Genomic DNA, 14,936 nt, shown 5'->3' with positions numbered 1-14,936 from the left:
TCTACCCTGTGCCAGTCACTACACTGGACCACTACACCAATGTCTCTACCCTGTGCCAGTCACTACACTGGACCACTACACCAATGTCTCTACCCTGTGCCAGTCACTACACTGGACCACTACACCAATGTCTCTACCCTGTGCCAGTCACTACACTGGACCACTACAAAAATGCCTTTGCCCTGTGCCAAAAATGTTTAAATACATACATTTCATAGAAGAAAAATGCTACAAAAGTTCACATAGTTTTTAAAGGTATTATAGATGCTGTGACATTACTATGGGCCTCAGATCATACTTTGGACCGCCCACTACGCATTATACCCAGTAATATTACGTATTTCTGGATTGTGCTGAGGATTTCACCCTATGCATTGAAAGAGTAAAGTCTGCGGTGAAAATCTGCAGATTTTGGGCAACATTGTGTGGATTTGATAATTTTGCACCAAGCTAATATTTCCGTGTGGAATTTTTCTGCTGCATATGAAATAGGTTTTGAGAACCCTGTCCACATGTATGGCACTGTTTGTGGTGTGGAACTGCACCTAATATCCACAGCAAATCCGCCATGTCAAAACACGGCCAATAAATTCCTGCCCCCTTCTTTATCGGATTTTTAAAAAAAAATCCTCCTCTACTCTGATGAAGGGTACAGTGATGCGGTCTCGCTCTGACCAGCACCTGCTCCTCCCGCACCTTCTATAGAGGCCTTTTACTCTTATTGGCTGCTCGAGATAGCTGTGTGTTGCAGACAAGCGATACAGATCAGCAAATTAAATTCTGCCAATGTGGTGACTCCAGTGTATTATATGCGCCTTTAACATGTCACCCTGCACAGCCGAGCTCTGCGTTTCTTCGGGCCCCCTGCAGGATACATGACGATACCCACCCACCATCACAACCAACTGAACAGCCCACCCCGGTACGCATGCATGGCACTCCAATAAAATGCTGCTAACTGATAATAAAGGTGTGCAGCGCCCCCTACCCCTCCGGGCCCATCATTAAAGAAATGTAATAGTTTACACTCACAAGGTATAACTTTTTTATATCGGTTTTTCAGCTGGTTTTCCTCAGCCTGACCAATCTTACATGGATGTAATAATCCACTGGGTAGTTCCTAGAGAAAGATAATGTATGGATAGAACAAATGTAATGAAATATATATAAATATAGAGAAAACGTATGTGCCCTTCTCCAGCTGTCTCCTCTTATTGAGACATGTATCAACCTCAACCAGCAGTCACCTTGTATTCCAGGTAACGACCGACAGCTAAGATATTGGCGTTCTCCTCATCTTCTATTTCATCGTCACACATTTCCTTATAGCGCAAAGTTTTAACGGCGTCCAACAAATTATCAACAGGAATGTCCTTCTTCTTACCTGTTAAGATCAATTCTATTATTATTATTATCATCATCATCATTATTCTGTTATTATTATTATTATTGTTGTTATCATCATCAGTATTATTATTATTTTTATTTTATTATGATTTTGGTTACTATCATTATTATTATGATTATTATATATTTATTTTGTTATTATTATGTTTTTGATGTTATATTATTATTATTTTTATAACTATTATTATCATCTTTATTATTAATATTCATATATTGTTATTATATTATTAGTAGTATTATAATTATATTATTAGCATTATTTATTATTATGTTGTTGTTGGTGTTGTTATTGTATTATTATCCTATTATTTATTATTATTGTTATTATCATCATCTTTTATTGTATATTATTATTATTATTATTATTATATTATTATTATCATCATAATTATTTATTATTATTCATTATTATTATTGTTGCTATTATTATCATTATTATTAGCATTTTTATTATTTAATATTATTATTTTTTTTATTATTATTATCTTATTATTTATTTTTTTATAATTATTACTATTATTACTGTTAGAATTATCATGTTTTATTCACCTTTTAAATATAGTGAATAACAAAAAAATGTCCAGGTTTAGTTCAGGTCATCTGATATCATTCATTTCTGCAGCCAATACATTGTTTTTAATTGTTTTTTTTATTGATTTCTAAAACAAAATCTGAGACGTGCCGGGGGGGCTCGGGGGGTCAGGCTGTCCGGGGTTCAATTTTCTTTCTTATTAATTATTACTTTTATTTTTTTATTACTATTATCATTTCATTACGTTTTTGTATATTTCTAATAGATACTTTAAATAAAATAAAATAATTACAGGTTCAGTTCATGTGATCAGATAAAAATTTTATAGGTAGAACCAGTAACATTAAAAAAATAGTTTTAGGAAATGGGGTTAAAAAAAAGTGGGAGGATTGCAGTGCGCGAGTGCCTCCGGGTCCTCTCTTCTGGCTTTAGTTTTGTATCGGTAAAGAAGAACGTTATATAAAGTAGTAAGTAGTAATATATAACATGAGCTGCTTGAGGTGCAGGACCGGTCTGGGGAATGTACAGAATATATTATTAGTAGGACACATTATTGTCAGTATCAGTAATCCGTCTATAAAAAGAGCCGCATCATCATATAACAGACGCAGCAAGTATCCGCTTTCAGGCATGCTGTGATTAGACCACGTGGTGCGGTGAGTGAAGTCAGGAAATTAGGGTTAGACATTTTGAAATATTTGTGAAAGTGTGATGTAAGCGTAGCATATGTTATCAAGTCATATTAATGGTTTACACCTACCCAGTCCAGACTTCAGTGGGATTTCTTCTGTTTTGCGTAATTTCCTGACAGAGAATGCAAATGAATATAAAATAAGTACGGCGGTTAATACTACACAATGCCATAAAAATCTCATTGGCCTCAGTATAACTATAAAAGGATTCAGGTCATTATTGAGCATATCAGTGTCTAGACAGTAGTGCCAGTCCTTGTAATGTCAGTACAAATACACTTCCATATATCAGTGTCTAGACAGTAGTGCCAGTCCTTGTAATGTCAGTACAAATACACTTCCATATATCAGTGTCTAGACAGTAGTGCCAGTCCTTGTAATGTCAGTACAAATACACTTCCATATATCAGTGTCTAGACAGTAGTGCCAGTCCTCGTAGTGTTAATACAAATACACTTCCATATATCAGTGTCTAGACAGTAGTGCCAGTCCTCGTAGTGTTAATACAAATACACTTCCATATATCAGTGTTCATACAGTAGTGCCAGCCCTCGTAGTGTACTTAGAAATATACCTCCATATATTAGTGCCCATACAGTGGTGCCAGCCCTCGTAAAGTCCTTAGAAATATACCTGCATATACCAGTGTCAATACAGTGGTGCCAGCCCTGGTAGTGTCCTTACAAATATAACTCCATATATCAGTGTCCATACCGTGGTGCCAGCCCTCGTAGTGTCCTTACAAATGTACCTCCCTATATCAGTACCCATACAGTGGTGCCAGCCCTCGTAGTGTCCCTACATATATAACTCCATATATCAGTATCCATACAGTGGTATCAGCCGTCCTAGTGTCTTTACAAATGTACCTCCATGTATTAGTGTCTATATAGTAGTACCAGACCTAGTAGTGTCCTTATAAATGTGTCTCCATATATCAGTGCCCATACAGTGGTGCCAGCCCACGTAGTGTCCTTAGAAAATATACCTCCATATATCAGTGTCCATATAGTAGTACCAGCCCTAGTAGTGTCCCTATAAATGTGTCTCCATATATCAGTGTCCATATAGTAGTACCAGCCCTAGTAGTGTCCTTATAAATGTACCTCCATATATCAGTGCTCATATAGTAGTACCGGCCCTTGTAGTGTCCTTATAAATGTGTCTCCATATATCAGTGCCCATACAGTGGTGCCAGCCCTTGTAGTGTCCTTATAAATGTACCTCCATATATCAGTGCCCATACAGTGGTGCCAGCCCTTGTAGTGTCCTTATAAATGTGTCTCCATATATCAGTGCCCATACAGTGGTGCCAGCCCTCGTAGTGCCCTTACAAATGTGTCTCCATATATCAGGGCCTATACAGTGGTGCCAGCCATCGTAGTGTCCTTACAAATATACCTCCATATATCAGTGTCCATACAGTGGTGCCAGCCCTCGTAGTGTTCCTACAAATATAACTCCTTATATCAGTGTCCATACAGTGGTATCAGCCGTCGTACTGTCCTTACAAATGTGTTTTTATATATCAGTGCCCATATAGTAGTGCCCGTACAAATGTACCTTCATATATCAGTGTTCATACAGTGGTGTCAGCCCTCGTAGTGTCCTTACAAATATACATCCATATATCAGAGCCCATATAGTAGTACCAGCCCTAGTAATGTCCTTATAAATCTACCTCCATATATCAGTGCCCATATAGTAGTACCAGCCCTAGCAGTGCACTTATAAATATACCTCCATATATTAGTGCCCATATAGTAGTACCAGCCCTAGTAGAGTCTTATAAATGTGCCTCCATATATCAGTGCCGATATAGTAGTACCAGCCCTAGTAGTGTCCATATAAATATACCTCCATGTATCAGTGCCCATATAGTAGTACCAGCCCTAGTAGTATCCTTATAAATAAATCCTGCATGTCTCATTGCCCACATAGTAGTACCAGCCCTAGTAGTGTCCTTATAAATGTGTCCTCATATATCAGTACCCATATAGTAGCACCAGCCCTAGTAGTGTCCTTATAAATATACCTCCATATATCAGTGCTCATATAGTAGCACCAGCCCTAGTAGTGTCCTTATAAATGTGTCTTCATATATCAGTGCTCATATAGTAGTACCAGCCCTAGTAGTGTCCTTAGAAATATACCTCCATATATCAGTGTCCAAATAGTAGTACCAGATCTAGTAGTGTCCTTATAAATATACCTCCATATATCAGTGTACATATAGTAGTACCAGCCCTAGTAGTGTCCTTATAAATGTGTCCCCATATATTAGTTCTCATATAGTAGTACCAGCCCTAGTAGTGTCTTTATAAATGTGTCCCCATATATTAGTTCTCATATAGTAGTACCAGCCCTAGTAGTGTCCCTATAAATGTGCCTCCATATATCAGTGCCCATATGGTAGTACCAGCCCTAGTAGTGTCCCTATAAATGTGCCTCCATATATCAGTGCCCATATGGTAGTACCAGCCCTAGTAGTGTCCTTATAAATGTGCCTCAATATATCAGTGTCCATATAGTAGTACCAGCCCTAGTAGTGTCCTTATAAATATACCTCCATATATCAGTGTCCATGTGGTAGTACCAGCCCTAGTAGTGTCCTTATAAATGTGCCTCAATATATCAGTGTCCATGTGGTAGTACCAGCCCTAGTAGTGTCCTTATAAATGTGCCTCAATATATCAGTGTCCATGTGGTAGTACCAGCCCTAGTAGTGTCACAATAAGTTTATTCATTTAAAATCTTTTCAATGTAGGGATTTCCTCAATAACTTTTTGCAAAACACTACAATATAAAAAACACAAACCTATAACATCCAGTCCTCCATAAAACAGCTAGAACCATTACAATCAGGAGTAAGAGGAGAGCAGCGACTGAACCCGCAATCACATGAACCGCGCTGACAGGGTCTTTAGCTGAAGAAGAGAGCAGGAAAAAGACAGCTGGGTGGATCAATCATCCTGGTTCATAGAATATTCCCTCCATACAAGTGCTGCGTGCCGCCCGGAAGGTATGTAAAATGGAAACATTAGCCCACATTTACTAAGATTGGCGCCAACCCCTATGTAATTTCCCTTTCCCTAGTTACAGTCACGTGACAGTAGAGATCCACCCACGTGGGACATCCTTAGAAGGTGACTATAGATTTCCTTCCTACGACCCATCATTGGTTTTGTATAAGATAGACAGGGGTGATGGATCAGGTGTAGGAATATTTGATGACCAAAGCGACGCGTGATACTTAATGATTGATTTCAAGTCTTACCCTTGAAGAACCCCAACGAAACACACGATGACTTATCCTTCAAAACACAAAATAGCGAAATCACTAAAAACATAAAAACAACAAAAACAATAAAAGCAAAAAGAAAGCAGTGGAGATGAACACATCATGGATGATTCCCCGCATCCTCATGAATTTACCAACCTGACACCATATTTACTGCATGAGTCCTTAGTAAGACACTTTCACGTATCACCGATTCACTCATCCCCAGAGAGTAGATAAAAATACATGACACAACTATGGTCATCATTTCGCTGTATTCATGAGGAGAGCGGTTCAGCCACAACTTTCCTCACTACCTCATCCTCCTTTACGTGATGACGTGTCATCATCTGGCTACAGTGGCCAATTGTGATCTGCGGCAGTGACATCACTTGACCACCAATAGATTGGGGTTCCTCAGTGGGGTCTCTAGCTGGTTTGGGGCTCCCTATCCTAAAGAACCCTCTATGGTTTAGCATTGAGATGTGGAAATCAGGGGAGAGTAGACCAGTGCAGAGACTTAAAGGAACTTTGTGGGCTCAGAAGAAACCAAACAATCCAGCTATATGGCACATATGGACGGGAGCAGAAACCAGCATAATAGCGAATAGCTGTATGAGAAGACACTTGGACTTGTGGTCCTGAGACAAGTGCTGTAAGTTGGCTTCTAGGCTTACACAAAGGAAATTTACAAAACGCTTACATGATTATTAAACAACCAAAAAATATCATGGGGGTCTCATACCTCCTTCCACTTGCTGGTGACCCGTAGATATGCAGTGTATTCCTGGTTTGGGATGAGAGGAGCATTAAAGTAGCCGCCATATTGTTTCTTATCGCCCAGTGTTATTGAATTTGTGAGGTTGTTGTGAGCATGGAGGAGAGCCGCAGTGTAGGAGGTCAGAGTGGAGTTGTAAGGTGTGTGAGGGAATTTTACACAGTCACTTGTGTTACTTCCGCCCTCAGTAAAGATAATTATTTCATAATGACTGTGTATAAAAAGAAAAAAAAATGATGTAATCAATCCACATAAGTCAATAATCTACATCACTTCTCATCCATATCTACCTATATACACACCCATAGAGAAAGCCTGTATCCTGCCCCTCCCCCACACAGACAGCTCTAAATGTATATACACTCATAGAGAAAGCCTGAGTCCTGCCCCTCCCCCACACAGACAGCTCTAAATGTATATACACTCATAGCGAAAGTCTGAGTGTCTTGCCCCTCCGCCAACATAGTGATTGACAGCTATGCTCGAGATTAGCCCCTCCCCTTTCTTTTATACTGCTGTCAGATAAGATACATTACTTAAATTTATTAGAACATTACAGGTAATATATTTATTGATGCGGATATTGCTTTGTTCAGAAGCTTCTGACCTGATTGGTCCATGGACATCCGATACCGGGTGAAGCTGTAAAGTGAAATCCTCTTTTATAACTCGCGGGATGGGAGGATCTGAAAAGAAAATGGAATGTCACATTTACCGGATCATTAACCACCATATATATATATATATATATATATATATATATATATATATATATATATACAGTGAAGGAAATAAGTATTTGATCCCTTGCTGATTTTGTAAGTTTGCCACTGTCAAGGACATGAACAGTCTAGAATTTTTAGGCTTGGTTAATTTTACCAGTGAGACATAGATTATATATATAAAAAAAAACAAAACAGAAAATCACATTGTCAAAATTATATATATTTATTTGCATTGTGCACAGAGAAATAAGTATTTGATCCCTTTGGCAAACAAGACTTAATACTTGGTGGCAAAACCCTTGTTGGCAAGCACAGCAGTAAGACGTTTTTTGTAGTTGATGATGAGGTTTGCACACATGTTAGATGGAATTTTGGCCCACTCCTCTTTGCAGATCATCTGTAAATCATTAAGATTTCGAGGCTGTCGCTTGGAAAATCGGATCTTCAGCTCCCTCCATAAGTTTTCGATGGGATTAAGGTCTGGAGACTGGCTAGGCCACTCCATGACCTTAATGTGCTTCTTTTTGAGCCACTCCTTTGTTGCCTTGGCTGTATGTTTCGGGTCATTGTCGTGCTGGAAGACCCAGCCACAAGCCATTTTTAATGTCCTCGTGGAGGGAAGGAGGTTGTCACTCAGGATTTGACGGTACATGGCTCCATCCATTCTCCCATTGATGCGGTGAAGTAGTCCTGTGCCCTTAGCAGAGAAACACCCCCAAAACATAATGTTTCCTCCTCCATGCTTGACAGTGGGGACGGTGTTCTTTGGGTCATAGGCAGCATTTCTCCTCCTCCAAACACGGCGAGTTGAGTTAATGCCAAAGAGCTCAATTTTAGTCTCATCTGACCACAGCACCTTCTCCCAATCACTCTCAGAATCATCCAGATGTTCATTTGCAAACTTCAGACGGGCCTGTACATGTGCCTTCTTGAGCAGGGGGACCTTGCGGGCACTGCAGGATTTTAATCCATTACGGCGTAATGTGTTACCAATGGTTTTCTTGGTGACTGTGGTCCCAGCTGTCTTGAGATCATTAACAAGTTCCCCCCGTGTAGTTTTCGGCTGAGCTTTAACCTTCCTCAGGATCAAGGATACCCCACGAGGTGAGATTTTGCATGGAGCCCCAGATCGATGTCGATTGACAGTCATTTTGTATGTCTTCCATTTTCTTACTATTGCACCAACAGTTGTCTCCTTCTCACCCAGCGTCTTACTTATGGTTTTGTAGCCCATTCCAGCCTTGTGCAGGTCTATGATCTTGTCCCTGACATCCTTAGAAAGCTCTTTGGTCTTGCCCATGTTGTAGAGGTTAGAGTCAGACTGATCATTGAGTCTGTGGACAGGAGTCTTTTATACAGGTGACCATGTAAGAGCTGTCTATAATGCAGGCACCAAGTTGATTTGGAGCAGTAACTGGTCTGGAGGAGGCTGAACTCTTAATGGTTGGTCGGGGGTCACATACTTATTTCTCTGTGCACAATGCAAATAAATATATATCATTTTGACTATGTGATTTTCTGTTTTTTTTTTTATATATAATCTATCTCTCACTGGTAAAATTAACCTAGCCTAAAAATTCTAGACTGTTCATAACTTTGACAGTGGGCAAACTTACAAAATCAGCAAGGGATCAAATACTTATTTACTTCACCGTATATATACCTGATAAAAAGTATATAATAAAATGAGAGAATGGCCTCCGCAGATCACAGCCGGCTCTAATTGACATGACTCAAATAGTCACTATATACAGCAATTATCTCATGACACAACTAGTCACTATATACAGCAATTATCACATGACTCAACTAGTCACTATATACAGCAATTATCTCATGACTCAACTAGTCACTATATACAGCAATTATCACATGACACAACTAGTCACTATATACAGCAATTATCATAGTCACTATATACAGCAGTTATCACATGACTCACCTAGTCCCTATATGCAGCAATTATCACATGACACAACTAGTCCCTATATGCAGCAATTATCACATGACACAATAGAACGAGGGGAGACAAAAAGCCACGGCGCCACTTGGTATGGATCAAGAAGGTGATGTAAGGGGATGAAGAATATAGATGCTCACCGTAAGGGTTAGAAGAGTAGAGCACTGGGGTCCACGGGGTAGCTGCTGCCAGATCCGGGCCGGTCGCCAGGGAGACCGCTTGGGTACGAAGATTGCAGATAAAAAATGAGGATCTATACGGCGCTGCTAATAGTTGCGGACAGATAAGATTGCTGAGATCGGGTGAATAGTTTTGTAAAAAACTGTTTTAATTGCAACGCGTTTCAGCACCGAACCGGCGCTTTCATCAGGCATGAGATTTACAGAAGAAAAGAGACAAGTTTATATAGCGCCAGTTCAGACTGGATAATTGCACAAAAAAACCGCGAAAACACAACAGCGGGTCAAAGTTCAAAAGTACAATTCAATAAAACATATCATAATATAAATACATGGAGGACAGATAAAAGGTATATATAATAAAATAAAAAGGCTGTGTACTCTACAAAAAAATGTTTTGGAGCGTAGCAAGTTTTTTAAAAATAAATAAATGAATAAATAATAATATCGTAGTTTAATTAATTTTATTGAAAGATGTGGATGGTATCAGTGAAAGTTGTTTGGCTGGGGGTTGTGTATACTGTTAGGGAGTACTACTGTATGTTTTGTTTTCATGTCGCCACGGGAACCAAAAGGGTAACGGAAGCCGACGCGCTCCAAACTGAAGTGGAACGCAAGGTGGAACGCAATACGCGAGAGAAAGATGGGATGCTCAGGCAGGACCGGCGGAGGCTGCTAAGCCGGGACAGAATATGGGCATCGGACGAGGGGTGAGTAGAAGAGGATTGTCAGATATAAGTGTGTGGCCGAAACTAAGATTAATAGATAGGTCTAACACTAGGGTATTTGAAATAGGGCCATGAATCAGCGATAGCAGGTGAGAATAGCAGAGGATGTATGTACGCAAACGGAAGGTACGTTAGCATCAAGTGTTATATATAGCAGGAAAAATTAGTGGATGTTAATTTAGCAAAAGACACATGAACTCGGATAAATGTAGTGGTGGACCAAAAGAGGATTTGGAAGTGCTTAGATAATGCCATATTGTGGAGGACTGAAGGATAGTCGGATTGATTAATCTAAAGATGATTCTGCGATATCATTTAGACCCAAAGGGTGAAGGGTGTTCATTTTGAAAATCCAATAGTTCTCTCTCTGCTTCAATTTGTTGAATCTATTAGGGACGGTACTGCTGATGTGCTCTATTGGAGTAATATTGATTTTATTGAATTCGCAGTTATGCTTATGAAAAAAATGCCTAGAGACACTATGCTTAAGGTATCCATTATTTACATTAAATCGATGGTTATTAATTCTGGTTCTCAAACACTGAGTGGTTCTACCAATGTATTGTAAATGACACGGACACTCTAATAAATAGATGACATAGGAGCTACCGCAATTCAGGAGAGACTGTATGGTGAAAGTTTCATTGGTGGCTGTGGATGTGTAATCTATTTTTCTGTGACTAATGGACTTGCAGCAGAGGCAGCGTGAGTGTCCGCATTTATATGACCCTTTGATACTAGAAATAAAGTCAGTATTGGTTATAGGATGTTTATTTGTTCTGCTAGGGGCCAATATGTTTTTAAGGGATAGGGACCGACGGAAAGTAATATTAGGTTTGCATAGTAGTGTGTCCTTTAAATACGGATCAGTTCTGAGAATGTGCCAATGCTTCGAAAGTATGTTCCTGATTATTTTATTGCCCCTATTGTAGGTGGTGATGAAATTCAGATTGGGATTAGTTGTATCCAATTTCGGAGTATTGCTTGAGGGATTAAGGCAAGATATATGAGTAAGCTTAGAAGCTTTTAATCGTGCACCTTTGATGAGATTTTTTGGGAAACCTTTATCTTTGAACCTTTTTTCGAGGACCGCGCATTCATTATCAAAATCATTCAGTACTGCAGTTTTTTCTAATCCTACGGAATTGCCCAAAAGGTACGTTCTTCAACCAGGGACGGTGGTGGGCGCTTCTGAAGTCAATATAGCTATTGACATCGACTAGTTTAAAGTGTGTTTTAGTTATAAATTTATTTCTGACAATGTCGTGATTAATAGTCAGATCTAGGTAGTCTATTGATGTTGAAGAAAAGGTATATGTGAATGTTAGGTCAAAATCGTTTTTATTGAGGGTATCGATGAAACGCATAGCTTCCTCCTCAGTGCCCCTCCACACTAGGAACAGATCATCAATGTATCTTTTGTAAAGTAGAATATTGTTTTTGTAGGGGTGTTCGCCATAGATATAAGTTTTTTCGAATGCCCCCATATACAGATTTGCGTAGGAGGGTGCAAACCGGCTGCCCATTGCACATCCCTTAATTTGGTGATAGAAGTTGCTGTCACAACTAAAGACGTTATGCTTGAGAATAAAGTCGATGCAATTAGCTAAAAACTCGACCTGCGGTTCGGACATGTTGTTAATTTGGGATAGAGATACCTGGGCTACTTCTATGCCTTTATCATGGGGGATGTTGCTATAAAGTGTGGTTACGTCCGCTGTCAGAAAGCAGACTGGGGCTATTGAAGGGTCAAGTTTTAGATCATTTAAGTCTCTGATTAATTGTGTGGAGTCCTTCAGGTGGGAGGGTAGGGTGAGAACAAGTGGTTGGAGATGAAGGTCTATGAAATGTGAGAGATTGCTAGTGAGGGAGTCTATTCCCGAAATGATGGGACGTCCTGGGGGATCTGTTAGTGATTTGTGAATTTTGGGTAAATGGTAAATGAAAGGCATATTTGGAAAAGTGACAGAGAGGAACCTTTTTTCTTTTTTGTTAATCAAACCTGATGAGGCTGCTGAATCAATGAGGTCTTGATATTTGAGTATGTACATAGGCAACGGGTTAGTGGACAATTTATTGTAAAACGTGGTGTCACTAAGAATCCTAGAAGTTTCTTTTAGGTACTTATCTCTGTCTAGGATGACTATTCCCCCCCCCTTATCAGCTGGGCGGATTACGATATCATTGTTTCTTTGGAGACTCTTCATGGCCTTCCTTTCAAGTTTAGTTAAATTATCAGGGTAAATGGATGGTAAATCAAGAGTTCTAAACTCATTGCTTACCAGGGAGGAAAAGGTTTCGATCATGGGGCCCTGGTGGTGTGTTGGATAAAAGTTAGACTTTGGTCGAACCTCTACTGAGATGGCCTTTAGTGTAGCAGGGTTATCAGGTGGTTCTATGTCAGTGTTGGGTATGGTAGTGGATTTGGTCATGGCAAAATGTCTGGTGAGGGTGAGCTTCCTCGTGAACCTGTTGAGGTCCATAAAAAGCTCAAAATTGTTAATTGAGGATGTGGGACAAAATGAAAGTCCTTTGTTCAAAAGGCTACATTCATGTGTGTTTAGAGAGTGTAGCGATAAATTAAATATTTTTATTGATGCTGGACCAGGTTCCTCTTTTTGGTGAGAGATTGATGCTGTTTTATGGCGTTTCTTACCTCCTCTTCGTCCTCTGGGTCTATACCTAGTTTCCTTTTGGTGGAAATTTTTTGAATTGTGGGAAAGAAGCTGGTGATAGTTTGAGCTTTGGGGCTCATGATGTATGGAATTAGTACGTCCTTGCTCGCAATAGTGGGAGTTAACGGGGGTCTGACTAAATGGGAAGGGAGGCCTAAAAAAGACGTCGCTGCATAAGTAATATCCAGAACTGACGTGGCTAAATCAGTGTTAGGATTTATGGGTCCCTGGGTGGTGTTATGACTGAAGAAAAGATCAGCAGGGGAGGTTGGATTGGAGAAATATGGGGTGTCGTGGACCGAAAGCTCAAGGAGGGATGGGAAAGGATTACCGTCCTCCTCGTCAATAGAATCGTTGATCAGTGATGCATGTAATAGGTCAATAATTGGGGGTACCTCCATAGGTTCGGATGCAGGGGGTAGCCGGGATAGATGCATTGCCAAATCAGAGGATTTAAAAGCATTCATCGGTATTCTGGGGCTGTATTGGCTAAACCCAGAAGGTATGTTGGGTTGTGGGGACTGATTTAGAGTGGGTATTGTGGCTGTATTAAGACACATATTATCAGTGGTGACCAAAGATGCGGTATTCATAATTGATTCTCCAATTTTTGTGATTTCATTAGTTCTGTTGGGTCTAGATTTGTTACTATTCCTGAAAGATCTGCTATGATTCATGACCCTATCACGTGGGGTGATGTGAGTGGGTTTTACCGACATGTATCTATTCGAAGCGGTGTCATACTCAGGTGTGATGGTTTTTATGTTGTCTAGGGAAGGAATGATGTTCTTTTTCCAATCACCAGCAGGGTCAGTGGCATAGTCTAGCTGGTCCCTTTTAAATTTTTTAACTTTTCTCAGAATGAGGTCTTTTTCGTAAGAGATGAGTCTTCTGCTAGTGGATTCCTCTAGTTTGAGGAAATCACAGTGATCGCTGTAGTGTAGTAATTGTTCTTTAGTAATAGAGATGTCAGATAGTAAAGCAGTGCTAAGCGAGGTACGTTTAGTAAGCAGTCTTTCAAGAAAGCCTAAATGACATGCGTCTATATGAGACATCCAATCGCTGCTGAAAGCAGTGTCAGCAGGGTAGGGGTTAGTGATGGATAACCTCAAACCTCTGGGGGTGATATTAGCAGATATATATAACAACAGAAACTGACAGTCAATATTCTGTAAAGCCTCTTTCTTAAGGAGATCCTCAAGAGAAAGGTATAGGTCCGTCATCTTAAGGGTTTCCTCGACGGATGAGGTGTTACTCACTATGTGAGAAAGTCCTTGCAAGGTATCAGTCCCAATGGACTCAAGGATGAGACGTTCCCGCAGTCGGTTCCTTTCGTTGGTGAAATCCAACATCATGGAGGGTGGTTGTGGACGTGAACACAATATCACCAAACGAGGTGGGAGTGGTGGATCAAGTCCGTTCCTGGAGGGTCGTTGTAGTTAGAGAAGTAGTACCAAGTTAGTAGATCCAAAGGTCAGGCTGCCAGTGCAGGAGTCGGCTTGTCACCGGTCACAAACCCGGAGAAACCCGGTGGTGATAGGTGTGGTGCTCCTGATGTCGGAGAATCAGCCTTGCAGGGCAGATGCAATCCGAACTAGATCAGAACGAGGGGAGACAAAAAGCCACGGCGCCACTTGGTATGGATCAAGAAGGTGATGTAAGGGGATGAAGAATATAGATGCTCACCGTAAGGGTTAGAAGAGTAGAGCACTGGGGTCCACGGGGTAGCTGCTGCCAGATCCGGGCCGGTCGCCAGGGAGACCGCTTGGGTACGAAGATTGCAGATAAAAAATGAGGATCTATACGGCGCTGCTAATAGTTGCGGACAGATAAGATTGCTGAGATCGGGTGAATAGTTTTGTAAAAAACTGTTTTAATTGCAACGCGTTTCAGCACCGAACCGGCGCTTTCATCAGGCATGAGATTTACAGAAGAAAAGAGACAAGTTTATATAGCGCCAGTTCAGACTGGATAATTGCA

The 14,936-nt window shown here is 40.3% G+C and overlaps 1 protein-coding gene across 1 annotated transcript in view; it reads right to left on the bottom strand.

Moving 5' to 3' along the window:
• LOC142709220 (receptor-type tyrosine-protein phosphatase alpha-like) overlaps positions 1 to 14,936 on the bottom strand; it is a 130,660-nt gene that overhangs the window by 53,813 nt on the left and 61,911 nt on the right. Inside the window, exons 7-11 of the mRNA XM_075848450.1 lie at positions 7,297 to 7,375; positions 6,657 to 6,900; positions 5,909 to 5,945; positions 1,248 to 1,384; positions 1,033 to 1,120 (exon numbers count right to left, since the gene is read on the bottom strand). Of these exons, the coding sequence (XP_075704565.1) occupies positions 1,033 to 1,120; positions 1,248 to 1,384; positions 5,909 to 5,945; positions 6,657 to 6,900; positions 7,297 to 7,375 (585 nt within the window). The remainder of the gene's footprint in view (positions 1 to 1,032; positions 1,121 to 1,247; positions 1,385 to 5,908; positions 5,946 to 6,656; positions 6,901 to 7,296; positions 7,376 to 14,936) is intronic.

The sequence above is a fragment of the Rhinoderma darwinii genome, chromosome 1 (assembly GCF_050947455.1).
Source record: "Rhinoderma darwinii isolate aRhiDar2 chromosome 1, aRhiDar2.hap1, whole genome shotgun sequence".
NCBI lineage: Eukaryota > Metazoa > Chordata > Amphibia > Anura > Rhinodermatidae > Rhinoderma > Rhinoderma darwinii.
This window is presented reverse-complemented; position numbering and strand designations above follow the sequence as displayed.